This window comes from Castor canadensis, chromosome 16 (assembly GCF_047511655.1).
Source record: "Castor canadensis chromosome 16, mCasCan1.hap1v2, whole genome shotgun sequence".
NCBI classification, from domain to species: domain Eukaryota; kingdom Metazoa; phylum Chordata; class Mammalia; order Rodentia; family Castoridae; genus Castor; species Castor canadensis.
In genome coordinates, this window is record NC_133401.1 from 29,524,481 (window position 1) to 29,542,706 (window position 18,226).

The 18,226-nt window shown below is 44.8% G+C and overlaps 1 protein-coding gene across 1 annotated transcript; it reads left to right on the forward strand.

Moving 5' to 3' along the window:
• Window positions 1-8,205: 8,205 nt before the first annotated feature.
• Window positions 8,206-17,590, forward strand: Galp (galanin like peptide). The gene is made up of 4 exons (XM_074058502.1): window positions 8,206-8,396; window positions 14,964-15,044; window positions 16,192-16,269; window positions 17,371-17,590. Exons 1-2 carry the CDS (start codon window positions 8,313-8,315, stop codon window positions 15,024-15,026), a joined length of 147 nt encoding a protein of 48 aa, XP_073914603.1. The 5' UTR covers window positions 8,206-8,312; the 3' UTR covers window positions 15,027-15,044; window positions 16,192-16,269; window positions 17,371-17,590.
• Window positions 17,591-18,226: the final 636 nt, after the last annotated feature.

Below are 18,226 nucleotides of genomic sequence, written 5' to 3' on the forward strand. Positions count from 1 at the left end.
CTTATCTCTGTGGGATCCAAAGAAACGGCCCTCGCTGGGTGCTTTTATACTTCTTAGGCAAAGAAGGGTAAATTTGTGAAAAGATGGCAGGACCGTGGAGTCTGGGCTGGGGCAGGAATTTAGGGAGGTGGGTTAGGAAACGCTGTTGGTTAAGGACAACTATCTCCACAATTGTTTGTATAGGTGCACTGCAGCAAGGCTGCCACCTGGTGGTCGGGACTGGTTCTCGCCTTGTAGAAAGGAGGGCGTAGCTCAAGCTGTAGTGTACCTTCCCAGTATGCGTGAGTTCAAACCCCACTACCACCAAAAAAAAGCAAAGAAAAAGGAGCTGAAAGTCATGTCAAGTGAAAAATGCCAGACCGAGAAATGCATATATCTCATGATCTCGCTCACATGTGGAATCCAGACCTAAAACAGACATGACTCTAGAATGGGGGAGGGGACTGTTTTAGGGTGAGAACCAGAGGGAGGAGGAAGGTGAGAGACTGAAGGGGGGGGTGAATATAACCAAAGTACTTCATATATTTTTATGAAAATAGGAAAAGGAAACATGTTAAAAATTGCTCTAAAAGAGGGGAAGGGGTGAATCGGATCAAAGAACATTAATGTGCATATATGGAAATCTCACAGTGAGAGCCCTTGGTACAAGTAGTATACACTAATAAAAAAGAGAAAAAGGATGTAAAAGTAAAAATTCAGGAGTACATTAGTGATTGCCGAGGACAGAGTGTGAGACTAGGAATGGGAAAAGAAAACTAAATTTTCAAAAGAAAGGCTTTGCACAGTCCAGAAGTGCTGGCTGGGAAGGGAGGGTTAGGAGGTGTCTGTGCTGATGGGGCTGGTTTGCAGACAGTGCCACCATATCTACCCATCTCTGTCACTTCCACAATCTGTTTATCAATGACACCACAGACAATGACATCTGGACTGTGGCTGGAGCCTAGGCCATGACTTTCCTGCTTTTATTGTTGAGCGGTGAGATTGTGGCCCCTAAGGGTCCTTGTAGGGACATCCCAGTAGCCACAGCCCAATTGGGCCACAGTGATGATTTCCTTCCTTCTTCATCTCCTGGGCCCCGGCACAGGGTCATCTGTCCAAGTCCATAGAGGCCAGTTGATGTTTCTGTCCCCTCAGCCTGTGCCTCCTTCCCTTCCCCCTCTTTTTGCCCCAGTCAGAGTTCCAGCCACTGGTCCCCCACACCAGGCCTGAACCCCACTCCACTCCTCACTGTGGGAAGGGGTCACCACCACAATGTCCTCATCCAAACTTTGCTAGTGCTCCCATAGGTAACAGTTGCCTGCTCCTGAATCATCTTCTGAAATATATCCCAAAACCAGCCCTTCTCTCCATCTTCACCACCCCACAAGAAACTTCCTGTCTCCCTGGGCAAGTAGACAGTGACTTCCTACCTTGTTTCTTGCCCACCTGCCATTGCCCCACTTGAGGAAGTACACCAGCCCTTCTTTTGCGTTGGGTATTTTTGAGATAGGGTCTCATGAACTATTTGCCAGGAATGGCCTTGAACCAAAATCCTCCTGATCGCTGCCTCCTGAATAGCTAGGATTATAGGTGCGAGCCACCCACACCTGACCTTTAGTTTATATTTTTTACAATGTATATTCAAGGTTCTTTCTGTTATCAATAGTAAATTTTAATGCTATACACAAATGTAAGGGAATATAACTCAAGTTCATTGACATTGTTTAATGTATTAATAAATAATATGTTAATAGGCTTAACTCTGCTGAATTATTATAATTGGGCATTCAAAGGTAATTTAGTACACTAGTAATTCCAAATGATGGACTGACAGAGTGGCTCAAGTGGTAAGAGCACCTGCCTAGCAACTGTGAAGCCCTGAGTTCAAACACCAGTGCCACCAAAAAGAGAAAAAAGTAACAAAGTAATTCAAAATAAACAATGAAATAGCTGGCTTATCTTTAATTTTCAATCATCTTATACTAGAGAATTCTGATAAGAAAATGTACATCCACTTTAATGTCAAGTGAAATAAAAGCAGGTGCTGGTGGGTCACACCTGTAATTCCAGCTACTTGGGAGGCAGAGATCAGGAGGATTGTGGGTTAAGGCCAGACTGGCAAATAGTTTTTGAGACCCTCATCTCTGAAATAACCAGAGTGAAATGGACTGGAGGTGTGGCTCAAGTGGTAAAGTGCTTGCCTGGAAAATGCAAAGCCCTGAGTTCAAGTCCCACCAAAATAAGTAAATAAAACTGAAATAAGAATCAAGATGGAAACCTTTCTCTTCTGTGAGTGAAAGCGAAAATGGGTTTGCATTGCTGAAAGTTTATTTGGAAATTCACTACAGATCCCCGAATGTTCATAACTTTCGAGTGAGCTCCTTTTTCTTCTGGGACTTAAGCCTAAAGAATTAATCTGTGGGAATATGTGATGTTTTTTGCTGGCTTCATGTGACTGAACATGGAAATGACAATGAGTAAAATGACGTGTGGCTGGACTTCACCTCAGATTGTCTCTTCTGAGCTGTTTTCTGGACTTCCAGAACCTACCTTTCCCTCTGCAAGAGGAGGGCCATGGTAGCACCTATTTTATAGGGCAACTTTGCAGGTTAAATGAGATAATCTGTGGAAAGCCGTTTGCACAGTACCCGGGTGTGCAGTAAAGGTTCAACGCAGAAGCCACGATGTCTTATCATCCCTCAGCTTCACCCCGAAAATGTTTATTCCATCCCCAAACTCTGAAGAGCAGCACGAATGGACTGGATTTGAACTCAGGGCTTCACATTTGCAAAGCAGGTGCTCTACTGCTTGAGCCACACCTCCAGATCCATTTTGCTCTGGTTATTTTGGAGATGAGGGTGTCTCTATTTACCTGAGCTGATCCTCCTAATCTCAGCCTCCCAAGTAGCTAGGATTACATGAATGAACCATAGTGCCCAGCAAGAATCTGATCTCAGATGCAAACACTGTCTCTAACTCTTTGTGTTTTTTTCTGTTTTATCCATTTGCCCACCCATCCATGCAGATGTCTAAAAGATAGCTAACTAACTAGCCCTAGCATAACTAACTAGCCACCTCCCCTATTTCTGGAGTACTCCCTAAGTAGCAGGCACAGTTCTAAATACTTATGTTAACTCATGATGAAGGTCCTGCACCATTATTTAGCTATATAGCTTTCAATTATCCATCATCTATAATCTATCTCTTTACCTATCACCTATCTCTCACTGTCCTGTCCACGCCATCATATGCATTTTTTTCTTTTCTGATTTTTGTTTTTTGGGGTTTTTTTTTTTGGAGACAGTGTCTCACTATGTAGCCAATGTTTGGCCTTCAACTTTCTGTGCCTTATGCACATTTTCCACTTCTAAAGTGGAAGAGAGAAGATAAAAAGAAAATTCAAGGTCTAGGGTGAGGTAGTGCCCTCACCTAGCATGTGCAAGACACTGGGTTCGATTCCCAGCACCACCCAAACGACCACAAAACAGCAAAACCCAACTCAGTCCCTCCCATTTCTCCTTCTGTCTCTGAATTTACAACCTTGTTCCTTCAGGCGCTGGACATACATTATTATTTGGGGACAGACTACATCCCCTTGTCTCATTTCTTGAGTACTTGATGGGAAAGGAACAGGGTGGATTCTTGGTCATTTAGCTGGCCCTGGGTGTTCTCAGCAGAGGTCGGTTGTGAAGAGGGGAAGGATGGGGATGAGGAAAACAATTCTTAGCCATGATTTCAGAGAGGTTAAGATTTCCACACACAGACAAAAACTGTTGGGGTAGATGGAAACCTCCCCCATCCACTCAGGAGTCCCTCCTTTCCAGCCAAGAGCCATTGGTAAGTCCTGTTCATCTGTGTGAAGTGTCCTCCTGTGGCTTTGAGCTTTGTACTTATGGCTTTCTTTGGTGGGACACAAGCAATGTCACTCTTGCCAGTGATAGCCAAAGATGAGGTTCCACAAACGGTGTGCCCAGCTTCATTTTAATTCTGAGCACTGAAGACATGGTATTGAAAAGGATAAAGAACATCCCTGGTCCTAAACTGACCTCTGGCAAGAAGACCCAGAAATCATGAGTATGTCTTTTTGTTTGTTTTTGTTGTTTTAATTACCACCTATTAATTGTACAGAGGGGTTTCATTGTGATATTTCCACACATGCATATGATGTTCTTTGATCAAATTCACCCCTTTTACCCTTTCTTACCTGCTCCCTCTCTCCTTTCCTTTTTTTTTTTTTTGTTTACAATTTTGGTGGTACTGGGGTTTGAATTCTGGGCCTTATCCTTGCGAGGCTCACTTTTGCCTTTTATTTTTTCATTTTTCCATGGGTTTCATTATTTTATCTTCATGCATGCATGTAATAAACAGTAAGCACTTCTTTTAAAAACAGAAATTCATTGCAGGTGTGGGTCAAAGTAGAACGCCTGCTTAGCAAGGGTGAGACCCTGAGTTCAAACCCTAGTACTGCAAGAAATAAAGTAAAACAAAACGAAATCCCAATTCGCTGGCTTCATTAATAAAGCTCAGGGCGGAAGGCAAGAAGCAGAGGTAGGTGTGCTGTGAAGTGCGACAGTCAGCGGCCCAGGGCCCATAGCGCTGCCCATCCTGGCCTGAGTTTGGCTCCCTCTCCTGGTGTCAGGAGGTATAGCAGATCCCAGAGCTGGGGGCTTCTTTGATTTTAAAACATCGTTATCAGTAAATGTCAGTTGTACAGGGGTTCATTGTGACATTTCCATATAGGCTTACAATATGCCTTAGTGAGATCCACCCCCATGACCTCTCTCTCATCCCCTTCCCCTTACTTAAAACAATTACATGAGGTTTCAATGTTCCATTTCCTATAAGCATGCAAAGTATATCCACCATATTCACCCTCCCTGTCCACAAGTACTCACCCCACCCAGGACCTGTTTTATAATCCTGTCCCTCATTTCAAAGTCCCTATTCATTGTTGAAAGGGGTTTCTTTGAAGAGATAGTGAGAGAGGGAGAGGGGCTGAAAGAAGGAGGAGGGAGGAGGGAGGGAAGAAGGGAGGAAGGGAGAGAGAGAGAGAGAGAGAGAGAGAGAGAGAGAGAGAGAGAGAGAGAGAGACTGAGAGATTGAGAGATAGGTTTGGACCTGATGTGTCTATTCCCAGAACTGGCCAAGGACAGTAAGGTCTCTGTGGTCTCAGGTAACCTCCTCTAGGTTAGCATCACCCCCGCTTCCTGCCTGTCCCCTGCCCTGGGGCATCACCCCTCCTTCCCTTCCTCTTTCCCAGCAAAGCCATTTACACCTTCTTGTCACTTTCTTCCCTAAGAGCGTCTTCCTCCCACCTCTTCCGCCTCCCTCAGATCTGAGGCAGCACAAAGGGGGCCTGAGGACAAGGGTCTTTGTGGCCCTCCCTCTCCCACTCCCTCTCCTGGGCTCTTCCTCTCTCAGCTGAGATGAGAAGGGCTGGGGCCTGTCCAAAATGGCCACTTAAGGGGTGGGGCTGGTATGAAGATGGAGCACCAGGTCAGCAGTGGGAAGCTGGAGAGCATCTTAAAGGGTGTGCAGCCCTTCATTGGAAAGAGAATGAGACAGAATGGAGGAGAACTCAGGAACAGAGGGACAGGCCAGGAGTAAAATGACTGCTGTTGGGGCAAAGAGGGAGAGAAATAAACATCTCAAAAGACAATTGATTATCCTATAAATGTTTAGGAACCGTTTTGGGGGTGTTGTGGGGGTTCTCACCTTTGGAGCTATTGGCTTAAGGCTGTCATGGGGGCCATCCTGCATCCCTAGTGCTGTCTCACCCAAGAGACACCAGATGCTGGGAGCAGAGGAAGCAGAGGGAGGGGTGCAGAGGTTCAGATATGCTAGTGCAGATGGAGAGAGAGGAGGTGGGAGGTGGTCAAGGGAGGAAGGGAAAAACCACAACAGACAGATACACAGCCGGGCATAGTAATACCCACCCTGGGGACTACCCTGCCCTCCCAGCACGGGGAAGGCAGAGGCAAGAGAATCGAGATTGAGGCCAGCCTGTCAGTAAGAATAAGAACATGGTTATGGTGGCTGTAATATTAGCTATGAGGGAGGCATAGGTACGAGGATCACAGTCCAGGCCAGTCTCAGGTAAAAAATGTGAGACCCTATCTGAAAAATAACTAAAGCAAAAAAAAAAAAAAAAAAAAAAAAAAAACACTGGAGATGTGGCTCAAGCAGTGGAGTGCTTGCCTAGCAATCATGAGCCCCTGAATTCAAACCCCAGTACCACTGAAAAAACAAAAAAATAAAGGCAGACACAGACGAACGAAGGAGTCATTGAATAGATGCACAGCCCAAAAACACAACAGAAAGGGTCAGAGAAGGAGGAAGGGAAGATATGCTTGGGATCAGGGATTAGAGGGTCTTGGGGGAAACTGAGGTAGAGAACAGCACTCCCTGCCATGAAGCAGCTTTGTTCGGCGGCTGAGCCTCCTCACCCACCTCCATCCTCACTGGCTGACTCCCTCTCCACCTCACCCCCTCCTTTCTCCTCAGAGGCATAAAAACCGGAGCCCAGAGAAAGCTGCCCAAGAAGCTGCAGACTTCACTGAGGTGAGAGCCAGGGCCCAATGGAGGAGGGCTGGGGTTAGAGCTGGTATGAGGAGGGGGTCTTGGGAGTGGAAGGGACAGGAGAGGACACAAGAGAAATGAGGTGTTAGCGACAGGGCACTAGGGAGCAGTGACAGAGGGACAGGACAGATGGGGGTGAAGTGGAGGGGGAGCAGACTAGAAGACATCTCATGCAAGGGGTGATGGGGGGGTTACTGAGAGGCATGGGTGATGGGTGGTCAGAGAAAGAAGAGGGGTTAATTCCTCTAAGAGTCTTAATCCTGGGTCAGTTGTGTGTGTGGAGATCTTTTTGTTTGCCACATATGTTCTTCATTTTCATTGATTTAAAATAATTGTTCAGGACAATATTTGGAGCATGGACACAATGTGTAACCATCAGATTTGGGTAAACTTGAGTCTGGGTCTCCTTTGACACCCCTCCTTTCTTTGTGTCTGGATGTTTTGAACTCCATCTCCCAGTTCTTTTTTAAGATCTGTAAGTTTTTTTGGAACTACAGTCACCCCACTGTGCTGCAGAACACTAGAACTTTGTCTTCCTACCTACCTGGGTTTAGGCACCTGTTATGCGGCACCCCCCTCTGTCCCCACCCCCTTGCAGCCTCTAGTGGCCGTTATTCTACTCTCTCCTGGTCTCAATATCCTATTACATCCAGACTTACATCCCACAGGATCTAAAGCCACAGATTCAAAAAGCAAGGATCCAAAATATTTAGGGGCAGGGGCGTGAAACTGTGTCATTCTGAATAGATATAGACGTTTTCTTCATTATTATTCCCTAAACAATGCAGTATGACAATTATTTGCATAGCATTTGCATTGCCTTAGGTGTCATTAGTCATCTAGACACAATTTAAAGGGGATGTGTTCAGGTTCTGTGCAAATGCTGTGGCATTTTCTAGAAGGAATTTGAACATTGGCAGATTTGGTTATCCACAGAGGTCCTGGACTCAGTTCCCCAAGGATGCCAGGGATGGCTGTACTTACTTAATTCAGCATTGTCCCTCAACCAGCTCTCTTGTTTTGCTTAAGTACAAAATGAAGCTCCTTAAAAAAATTTTAAAAACAAAAACTTGAGTCAGAGATAATGGTATGGTGCATGCCTGTAAAAGCCCAGCTCTTGGGAGACTAAGGCAGGAGGATCACAAATTTGAGGCCAGCACAGGCAACCTAAGGAGACCCTGTGTCAACAGCCAACCAAACAAAAACACCTTGTTTTATTTTCCTGTGATATACTTATGGTTTTTTTTTAATTTTTAAAACAAAAGGAGATGGTGGTGTGGCTTAAGTGGTAGAGTGCCTTCCTAGCAAGTGCAAGACTCTGAGTTCAAACCCTAGTACTGCCATAAAAACGAAACAAAAATAACAAAAGGACACATCTATGAACCTTTGGCTGACAATGTGGGGAATGATCTCTAGTGATGAGTTCTAACCGAAAGAAAGTCACCACAGAACACTAGGGAAGCTGAGGTGAGAGGATTATGAGTTCGAGGCCAGCCTGGGCTGCATAGTGAGACCCTGTCTCAGAAACAAAGACAAGAACAGAAGGAAATTTTTGGAGATGGTAGTGATGGGTATATGCAGATGGTCAAACTCATCCAGTGGTACACGTTAAATGTATGAAATTTTTTGTGTGTGTCTTTCAGTTCTACACAATAAAGCATGCTCTCATCAGAACTGCACATAACCCACTTTGGAGAATAACTGATGCCTCTCTCTGCAGCGTTCTGCAGCTGTGCCTGTCCTTCCAGCCTGGGATGGCCCCCTCTGTCCATATGGTACTCCTTCTCACCTTCTTGCTGAACCTGTCAGAGACCCCTGTGTCTGCACCAGCCCACAGGGTAACACCTTCCTGCATTGCTGGGAGCTAACAGTGTCCTCCTTGGGGCATACTGGGGAAACCATTAACATTTTCCTGGCTTGATGTACGGAACAAGCCAATGTCATGAAAATATGAGAAACTTGACCCTGGGGGCAGAATAGAAGACAGAGGAAAAATACAGGGTCACAATTCAGTTTATTCAAAGTCAAAACTTTCCTGACCATTGGCAGTTGTTCAGAGCTGCACAAAGATGCCTTAATTCAATCCTGGGCACCAACTCCCCAACCCCCACTAAAAAAAAAGATGCCTGCATAATACAGCTTATCGTCCTGTGAGATCTAGCCTCAGATCCTGTAAGTCTGAGAGAAACATATTTTGAAACCATGGTTTAAGGAGCTCTAGAAAGAAATCCAGTCTTTCTTAAAGTCCAGTTTTAAACGTGCCACTTTTTAGCAGGAAAAAAAATTCAGGAAATTCCCCTGTAATCAGAATTAGAATGCAGTCAACAAACATTTTCTGAATATAGTGTGCAGGCCATCTGCTTCTCCCAGGTGGTGGAAATGAAGAGACAGATCAGATAGACACACTGGGGGAATGGCTCAAGTGGTAGAGTACGTACCTAGCAAGCACAAGGCCCTGAGTTCAAATCTCAGTTCTGCTCCCCCCAAAAAATAAACAATAAGTGCTAATGAGATAAATAGATTGTTGGTGATATAGCCTTGGTAAAATCATTGCACTTCTCTGAGTCTTTTCTTAAAAAAAAAGACACTTTTAATAGCATATCTTTGATGTACAGAGGGTTTCATTGTGACATGTCCATATGTGATTGCACTGTACCTTGGTTAGGTTCATCCCCACCATTATTCTCCCTCATCCCCTACTTACAATGATTTCGACAGGTTTCACTGTTCTATCCTCATCATCCCCATATCCACCCTCCTTCTCCCTCTCCACTCGCTCTCCCCTGACACTCACCCTCCATTGTGCATTTGTTGATCAAAGGGGTTTCACCCTGGCATTTCACCAGCGAATTTATTGTACTTTAATCAATCCAACACCCTCTATCCCTCTCCCCTACCTTTCCCCCACCCTCTGTTACTTAGCAGCTCTCAGTGGGTTTCATCATGCCTCCTTCCCACACTGATGCAAGTATTCTAATATTATTCACTCTCTCTCTCTCTTCCTCTCCCTCCTCCTCCTAGCCTCCAGTCTCCTCAAACATTCCCACTATTGAAAACATTATGTATATATATGTATCATTTTATAACCTTATGAAAAGTGCTAAACATGCAAAAAAATTTTTAAAAAGAGGCCTCCAAATGCTGTTGCCTGCCACACTAATCTTTCAGCACTTTGGCATACATGAGAATCATTGGGTGGGCAGATAAAACCAAACTCCTGCCACCCACCAACACCCCAAGGTAAGTTTCTGGTTGAGTAGATGTCAGAGTGGGACGGGGGACTTGCCTTCCTAACACAGGCCCAGGTTAGTAGCCCAGGGAGCCTGTTGTCAGTGGTGACAGGGGGTGAATTTGAGATGCTAATTCTGTGACTCCCTGGCTGTGTGACCTTGGGCAGGTGACCTCACCTCTTGGCCCTCCAAGTTCTCCGTGAAGGCCTTCCTTCCTGGAAGGCCAGGAGCTGCCTGAGCTGCGGCTGGCTGGCGCTGGTTGTTTGGTCAGGAGTATTAGTAATTACCAGATGCAGGTCCAAGGACACAAAGTGAGTCACTTCAAGAAGTTAGTGGTGCAGCACAGTGGCTGCAGTGACTGTTAGCACCCCAGGCCTGAAAATCACTGAAGACAGATTTGAAGTATTTTCACCACAAAACAAGATGGGAGCATGAGCGAAGCACCTGTTAATTAACCTATGGGGCCATCCACAGTTACAGATTTCAACATACTATGTTATACACCATAAATATGTGCCATTTCATATGTGCCATATGTACTGCGGTTTGAACTCAGGACCTTGCATTTGCTAGGCAGGTGCTCTACCACTTGAGCCATGCCTCCAGTCCTTTTACTTCTGGTTATTGGTTTTTGGGGGAGGGGTGGTACTGGGGATTGAACCCAGGGCTTCGTGCATGCTAGGCAAACACTAAACCACTGAGCCTACTGTTCTGGGAAACTCTTAAATGAACATGACTCAGTTACCTTAGTAGTTAAAACCCTGACAAAAATCACCAGAGAACACAGGTAAATATTTATGGGGACTAAGTGTGGAGTTAGGAAACCTAATGGCCAGGAATCATGGCTCAGATGCTGATAAGGGATCACATCCCAGATTGTTGACATTAACAAATGGCTCATGACATACAGCAGGATCCCACCAACCTGTAGTCAATGGAGCCCCTCTAAAATAACAGGCCCAAGCTGGCCATCCCAGGCCAAAAATTTCCTCCGCCTGCCATGTGGAAGGAGTAGGACTAACAGCTCCTCTCTGTTGACTGTAATAAAAACTGGACATCTTGATCTTCAGTGTAGTGCTCCTTTTTGAATTTTTATTTCTTTATCCTTTCTCAAGAGTATACTTTGGCTTTGTTTTTGTTTTTTTACTTTGCTTTACATAGGTAAATCTGTCTCAACCCTTGTACCATCAGTGCAGCACTCTCTGTGCTCAGCTGTCTCCTGCTTCTCTGTGTTTTAGTAAACTCTTGTTGTTTTTATAAATTTGTGGACTAACCTGTAGCACCAAAAATTCCTGACAGTTATCTTGACAAAAAAAAAATTTTTAAGACAGTTTTTTTGTAAATGCTATAGAGAACAATATAATATTTTTAAGATAGCCTCGTTGTTAAAGAATTAAGTTTTAGTTTAACATCAGTACATTAAATTTTGACCTTACAAAACCTTTAATGTAACTGGATTTTAGTCACCTCATTAACTTACATAAGCATCTATAAGCTCCATCTTTTTATGACAACTTACTCTGTATCTTTATGACAACTTACTTTGTATATTCTGGGGGAGCTTGTCCTTATCCTTTTTTTTATTTAAAATTTTTTTTTACTTTTTATTAAAAAAAGCCCATATCCTTAATTATATATATGTATATATATATATATATATACATACTTGTTGAAAATAACTCATAAATCCTTTTAACTTAGCCTTCCATTCGTATGAAAAAGACAGAAAGAAAGCAACCTTGAAATTATTTTTTGTATAAAAACAATTTATAGAAAGCCCATTTGTTAATAAACCCATGTATTATCATGTATTATAAGAGAGAATTATAGGCTAAGGTCATTTTTTTAGCTACCCATTTTTTAAGATTCCTGCTGTAGGCTGTGGCCCTGCTTTTCTTTTCTCTCTTTTTTTTTTCTCCTCTGGTCTAAGCCAGAGTGTTAACCCCTGAATGCCTTCATCCTAGTGAGACCTAATTGAAATAAGTTTAAAAACTGATTTTCTTAAAAGTAGCTGTAGAACAGAGTAATAATTTTTTACAATGACTCCATAATAAGACCTGTTCTCAAGATGTTTACATATTCATATGTAAAAAGCTTAAGCAGTTTATAACAGAGATCTTTAAGACACCTTTGTTACCTTGAATATCACATTAACCTTACAACAGCAGTTTAAGAACTATTTTGAAGATGCTTACACATACACACACACTCATCATACACACACAAAAAAAGTTTTATAAATTGAGTATGTCAGAAAAAAATGTCACCTCAAGTGCACATAAGATGAGCTGGAATTCCAGGAGCAAATTAAATTTTGCCCAGTGCTTTAAGCAAACTGGCACACACACACACACACACACACACACACAAGAGTGCACTCTCAAAAGAAAAACTTTTGAATTATTATACCCAGAGGGCTATCGGGTGGAATGGTGGATAACTCTTGTGAGTCTCCCTCTTTGGAACTGAATTTTTGTATTACATCTCCTAACCTTGGTTGTGGCTGTTTCCCAAGAAAAGCTCAATCTCCGCCCTCCCCCTGCCCCCAGACTGGAGGTGTTTTGCATTTTACCCAAAGTGTTTGCTTTTAACTTGTGTTGTTCCCCATCCTGGTCTATCCTGCTGGTGAGAAAACCCAGTAGGTTCTCAACCTCCTGAATTCCCGGTAGTGTCTTTTGCCCCTGCTCCCTAAACCTGAGGACCCAGTTTCACCCCAGACAGGGTTATTTGGGTGTCTCTGGGAGGTAATCAGTCTCCCCTTCTGCCTTCTAAAGGCAGGCCTGTTATTCGAACTGGGTTCTCACCAGTCTGATAGGCAGGGCTCCCAGTTGGTTCCCAAGCCTTCTCCAAGTTCCTTTGTGCAACCAAGACTTGCTCTCTGGTGCACTGGAAGAGGCAAGTCCCTCCATCGGATCAACAGGTGGGACACTCTCCCAAAAAGCCAGGCATGCCAAGTCCCAGGAACAAGGAGGTGAAAACACCTCCGAATCCAAGACGAGCCACCAAAATGTTATGGGATACTCAAGTGGGGAAATGGGACACCATGGCTTTTCAGGAATCAATGTTTATTAGCCTGCTGGCAGCAGCTAAGTGGATTCACGTCCAAAGGCTGAGCCCCAAGAGCAAACAGGTTTCACCTTATATACTCAGCAAGCAGGTTACAGAAGCAAAAAGGCAAGGTTTACCCATCTATGGTTGCACATGACTCTATTGAGTACTTCACCTCCCACCCAGTGCTATATGACCTTCCTCATGTTTAGATTCTTTAAGTTTTATCTCCTTGCTATGCCATCCCCTCCCCACTGCTATATTATCAGAACACAGACTTGCTTGCTTCTTCTTCTTCTTCTTTTTTTTTGGCCCTCCTCCCTGCTACACTACTTTTGTTTATTTTGAGTTTCCTCTCCAGGCTGGCCTGGACCCCAGTGCTCCCATTTATGCTTCCTGCAATAGCTGTGATGACCTTGCCCAGCTATTGGTTGAGATGGGGTCTTGTGAACTTTTTGCCAAGACTGGCCTCAAACCTTGATCCTCTTGATTTCTGCTTCCCAAGTAACCAGGATTACAGTATTTAGCCACCAAAACCAGCAAGTATTGCACTTTTTAAAAATCTTTATTGAGGTATAATAATGTACAAAAACTGCATACATTTATGTAACATATTGATGATTTGGACATATGCAAATGTGTATCCATGGTACCATTGCCACATCCAAGACTCTAAACATACCTATCAACACCTTCAAATACTTCCTGTGTTTCTGTCTCTGTCTCTCTCTCCCTCCCTCTCTCTCACTCTCTCTCTCTCTCTCTCTCTCTCTCTCTCTCTCTCTCTTCTGAGAATTGTTTTTGGCAGTACTGGGATTTGAACTCAAGGCCTCATGCTTGCTAGGCAGGCTACCACTTGAGCCACTCTGCCAGCCCTGTTTTTTGTGTTGGGTATTTTTGAGATGGGGGAGTCTCACAAACTACGTGCCTAGGCTGGTTTTGAACCACGAACCTCCTATTCTCTGCCTCCTAAGTAGCTAGGATTACAGGCGTGAGCCACCAGCCTCTGGCCAAGAATTCTTAATATGAGCTCTATTCTTTCAACATATTTTAAAGTTCAAAACAGCTTATTCTTAACTCCAGGCTCCTGTGGAGTGCAGTCCTCCAGCCCCTGGAGCCACCATTCTATCCTCACTCCAACATCCATTAAAACTTTCTTCCTTTTCCAAGTTACTTGTCTTATGAGGCTGAAATGGGAAGTAAGCAAACCTGTGTCCCTGCTAGTGGCAAAGTGGCAAGGTGACCTACATTGTCACTGTCGTGTGGGTCCTGCCACCCTCTGTTTGCCTGAGTTGTGATGTCTTCATCTCCATCCAGGGACGAGGAGGCTGGACCCTCAATAGTGCCGGCTACCTTCTGGGACCTGGTGAGTGCATCTGCTCTCAACACTCTGTCCCTGGGCCACACCTGCAGCAGTGTGCCTACGGTCATTGGTCTGTGACTTTACATTATGGATCTATATCCAGATCTGTCTGGAGAGTCAGTCCAAGTGGAGGGATGAGCTTAGGGTCTGTCTAGGGGTCAGATCTGAGGCTGCAACTTGCTTGATGGGCAATTTAATCTCTGTTGGTCCTCCAGGAGAGTGGGGATAACAATGGCTCCTCCACATAAGAATGTTGGGAGGATTGAGTTAGAGTGATGCTGGCACTCAGTGGGTGCCATGCAACCACTATCTGCTGTTCCTTCCTGCTTATTTTCCTCCACCCCTGCCTCCCCACTTCCTGAGTGCATCTTCTTTGGGCTCATGTACATTTGGCTGTTTGCTGCTCAGTGATTGCTAAGCCAGTGACACCCCCAGATCCCTGTGCTGCTGGAGATGGGGTTCAGTTTGGGCTTTATTCAGTGGCTGTAGCAACAGTGTGGTAGGGCAGAAAGAACGGGAGAGTTTGTCAAGATGTAGGTAGGTTCGAGCCCCCATCTTGCCACTTAGCAGCGGTGTGTGACTCTGAGGCCGTGGCTTAGCTGTGGAGTTACAATTTCCTCACTGGTAAGTAGGTATGGCTAAGTGCACCCTGTCTACAGCACTAGTGGTGGTGCTCTGTCAAGTGAATTGCGCTGCAGACTTGCTGGATTGTTTGTACATCATTCCGTTTAACAGATTGCCTGGTCTCTCCTGTTCCTCCCTAGTCCTCCACATCTCCCCAAAAGCTGACCAAGGCAGGAAGAGGGAGTCTGCTCGTGAGATCCTAGACTTGTGGAAAGCCATCGGTGAGTGAGTGGGCCCCCCAAATCCAGTGTCTCCTCTTTCTCCTCCTGCTCACCATGGGCTTTGGAAACTGGTGGGTGTGGACTCCGTCCATCACCTGGGCACTTACTACCTAGGGGACCTTGGGCAGGTGATGTATTTACTCCAAGCTTCAGATTCCTCCATATGGTATAAATGACCTCATAATTTTGTGTCTGTCTCAGTAAGAGAATGTCTGACTCGGTAAGGGATTCCTAGGACATCTGGCACATAGTGGCAATGAGTCCTGGTTTGATTGTTAGCAGAATCTTCTTGCAAGAACCCTGTCCACCCTGTTATATTGTCTTCTTACCTGGCCAAATAATCTCTCTGAAACTCCTCTCTGCTTCCTATTCTGGACCTCAAGGGGGAGCATTGTAGAGGCTCAAGAGTGTGGACACTAGTGTGCTCACTGTGAACACAGCATATGACTTGAACTGACCCTCTGCCTCATGGTTACCTGCTCAAGGGAATAATCAAGTCCAGAGAAGTCATGGTTTCTTATCCTTGGCTCTGGTACCATTTGGAGATAGCTGGAAAATTTTGGGCTATAGGGACCAAAAGTGGCCATTTCGGGATGTGTAGTATTGTCCTAGTAGAGACACTGGTACCAGTGACAATCCAGAATGTCTATAGACAGCCTGAGTGTGGTGGTTTATACCTGTAATCCCAGCTACTAAAGAGACTGAGATGGGAAGGATCGTGGCTCCAGGCCAACCTGGACAAAAAGTTTGCAAGATCCTATATCAAAAGAAAGAGCTGGGTGTGGTGATACATGCCTGTCATTACAGCTATGGCAAGAAGTGTAAAATAGGAGGACTGGTCCAGGCCAACCTGGAGCACAAAGGGGCTGGAGATGTGGCTCAAGCAGTAGAGAGTCTGCCTGGCAATTGTGAAGCCCTGATTTCAAACCCTAGTATCACCAAAAAAACCAACCCCCCCCCAAAAGAAACCAAAAAAGTCTCCATATGTGGTACAATGTTTCCTGTAAGAAAAACTACCACTGGTTGAGAGCCACCATAAGACTCCAAGGACTAGGGAAACAAAACTGTGCTTCATGATACCAAGTTCTGAACTGAGTGTGTGGAGGCCTGAGTACTTTTGCTATTCACGTCCTGTTCCTCTTCCTAGATGGGCTCCCTTATTCCCACACCCAGCGGGCCTCCAAGAGGACTCTGATGGACACTTTTGCCAAATTGGAGATTAGAGGTAAAGATGGGGAATGTGGAAGAGTGAGCAGAGGCTCGGGGATAAGGAGGGTGGGGATGAACCCACAGTTAGACATGAGTCCCCGTACCTATAGTCACAATGTCCCACCCACAACCCTCCACTCCGATTCCCATCTGGGCCTCAGTGCTCCCCTCAGCTCTATTCCTTTACCTCAGACTCTGCCTCACATTCCAGCTGAGATTTCCTATTCAGTCCAGAGATCACCCACAACCTGTTTCTAGTTGTGATCGCACACCCAGGCCTGATCTCTTCCATGTCCAGAACTGGGCATAGCCACATTTTTCCTGTACTGCAGAAACCATCAGTGATTACCTCATCCTCAGAGGCTTCCCTGACCATCATTTCTAAAGTAAATCCACATTTTTCTATAACTTTGCCATCCTGTTTCCCATGAGTGGCCACATTTATTGCTCGTGTGCTTCTTTTTGGTTAATGTGTTTATTTTCTAATTCTCTGCCTCCACTCAATAAAGTCTAAGCTCCATGGGGGGCATCCACAATGGATTTACATTGGTGGTGCGTAGCAGGCACTTGGTAAATACTTGTAACATGAAGGGACTAAATTATCCAAGCACAGGCTTCACATCTATCTTCCCACCCAAACATGATGTCAGCCACTGCTGACGCCTCAGCTCTGCCTGCCTTTCTCCAGTTGGATTCACCCAATTCCATAGCCTTCTTTGATTTTCGTATAGGTGCTACCGAAGTGAGCACTCCTTCCATCCACACCACAATTTTATTCCAACTGTGCTAATTCATTTGAAGAGCATCTGTTGGACTTTGGGGGATATGTCACCACCCCAAATCCACTAATTCCCACCCACTCTTTGACAGCACTCTCCTTCTCTTGAAAGCACTCACCACCATCAGTGTGCCCCATCTTGAAATGGGTGTGGAAAAGGACAATGATGGATGGTGAAAATAAATAGAAGGCAGAATGAAAAAGGAAAGAGGGAGGGAGGAAAGGAAAAGCAGTTGCATCAGAGACCTTCCTCTCCAGCTTCATTCTCAACCTCAAGAACCAGTTTGGGTCACAACAGTGAGTGCAACCAACAGAAGTACACCTCTTCCTCTCCCACAGGTGTGGACAATGCCTAGCAAGGACTTTCCAAAGGAGGGAGACACCCTGAAGTCATAGAGGTCTCCACACCTGGCTCCTCGTCCTTCTCCATCTCCTCCTCCCCCTCAGAAGCCCTTTCTAGACGCCCTTTGCTGATATTACGACCATGACACTAAATCCCCAAATCTCACCAACAAATATTGGAGCATTGGAAGAATTATTCTAAACTATTGCAGGAGTGTCTTAAGTTTTATTGATTTGTCCTTGGAATAAGTATAAAATGTCATTAATGAGCTCAAGAGTAATTTGAGTAATACTTGGGATATTCTGGGGTGATCAGGAAATATCCCTGAGGTATACTTAAAGTCATTATATTCTTTTGGACTAATTCTTTGGTGTCCCAGTCACAATGGCAGCAATTGAATAATCCAAACAATACCTTGAAGTCTGACATTCTCTGATGTCTTGACTGGAATAGATTCTCCAAGGTAGTATGCATGCTTCTCTTTTTATTTTCATTTTTTGGGGCAGTACTGAGGTTTGAACCCAGGGCCTTGCATTTGCTAGGCACGTGTTCTACCACTTGAGCCATGCCCCCAGCCTGCATGTTTGCTGTTCCCTATCCTTTTACCCTCCCAGTTCTCCTCCAGGCAGAAGTGAGGAGAGGTCATGCAGAGCTGAGTGTAGAGAAAAACGGTATCCTGTCAAATAGTCAATGTTTTTTCATACTAATTAGTGTGGGAATTTGAGTGGGATGGCAAAACCAAGGATGGTAAGGTCAGGTGTGGGGTTGGGAAATTATAACCCATTGGAGGTAGGAGACTTTAGACTGTCCAGTGAGAGGGCTCTTAATTCAGTTTCGGGCAGTTGTCCATAC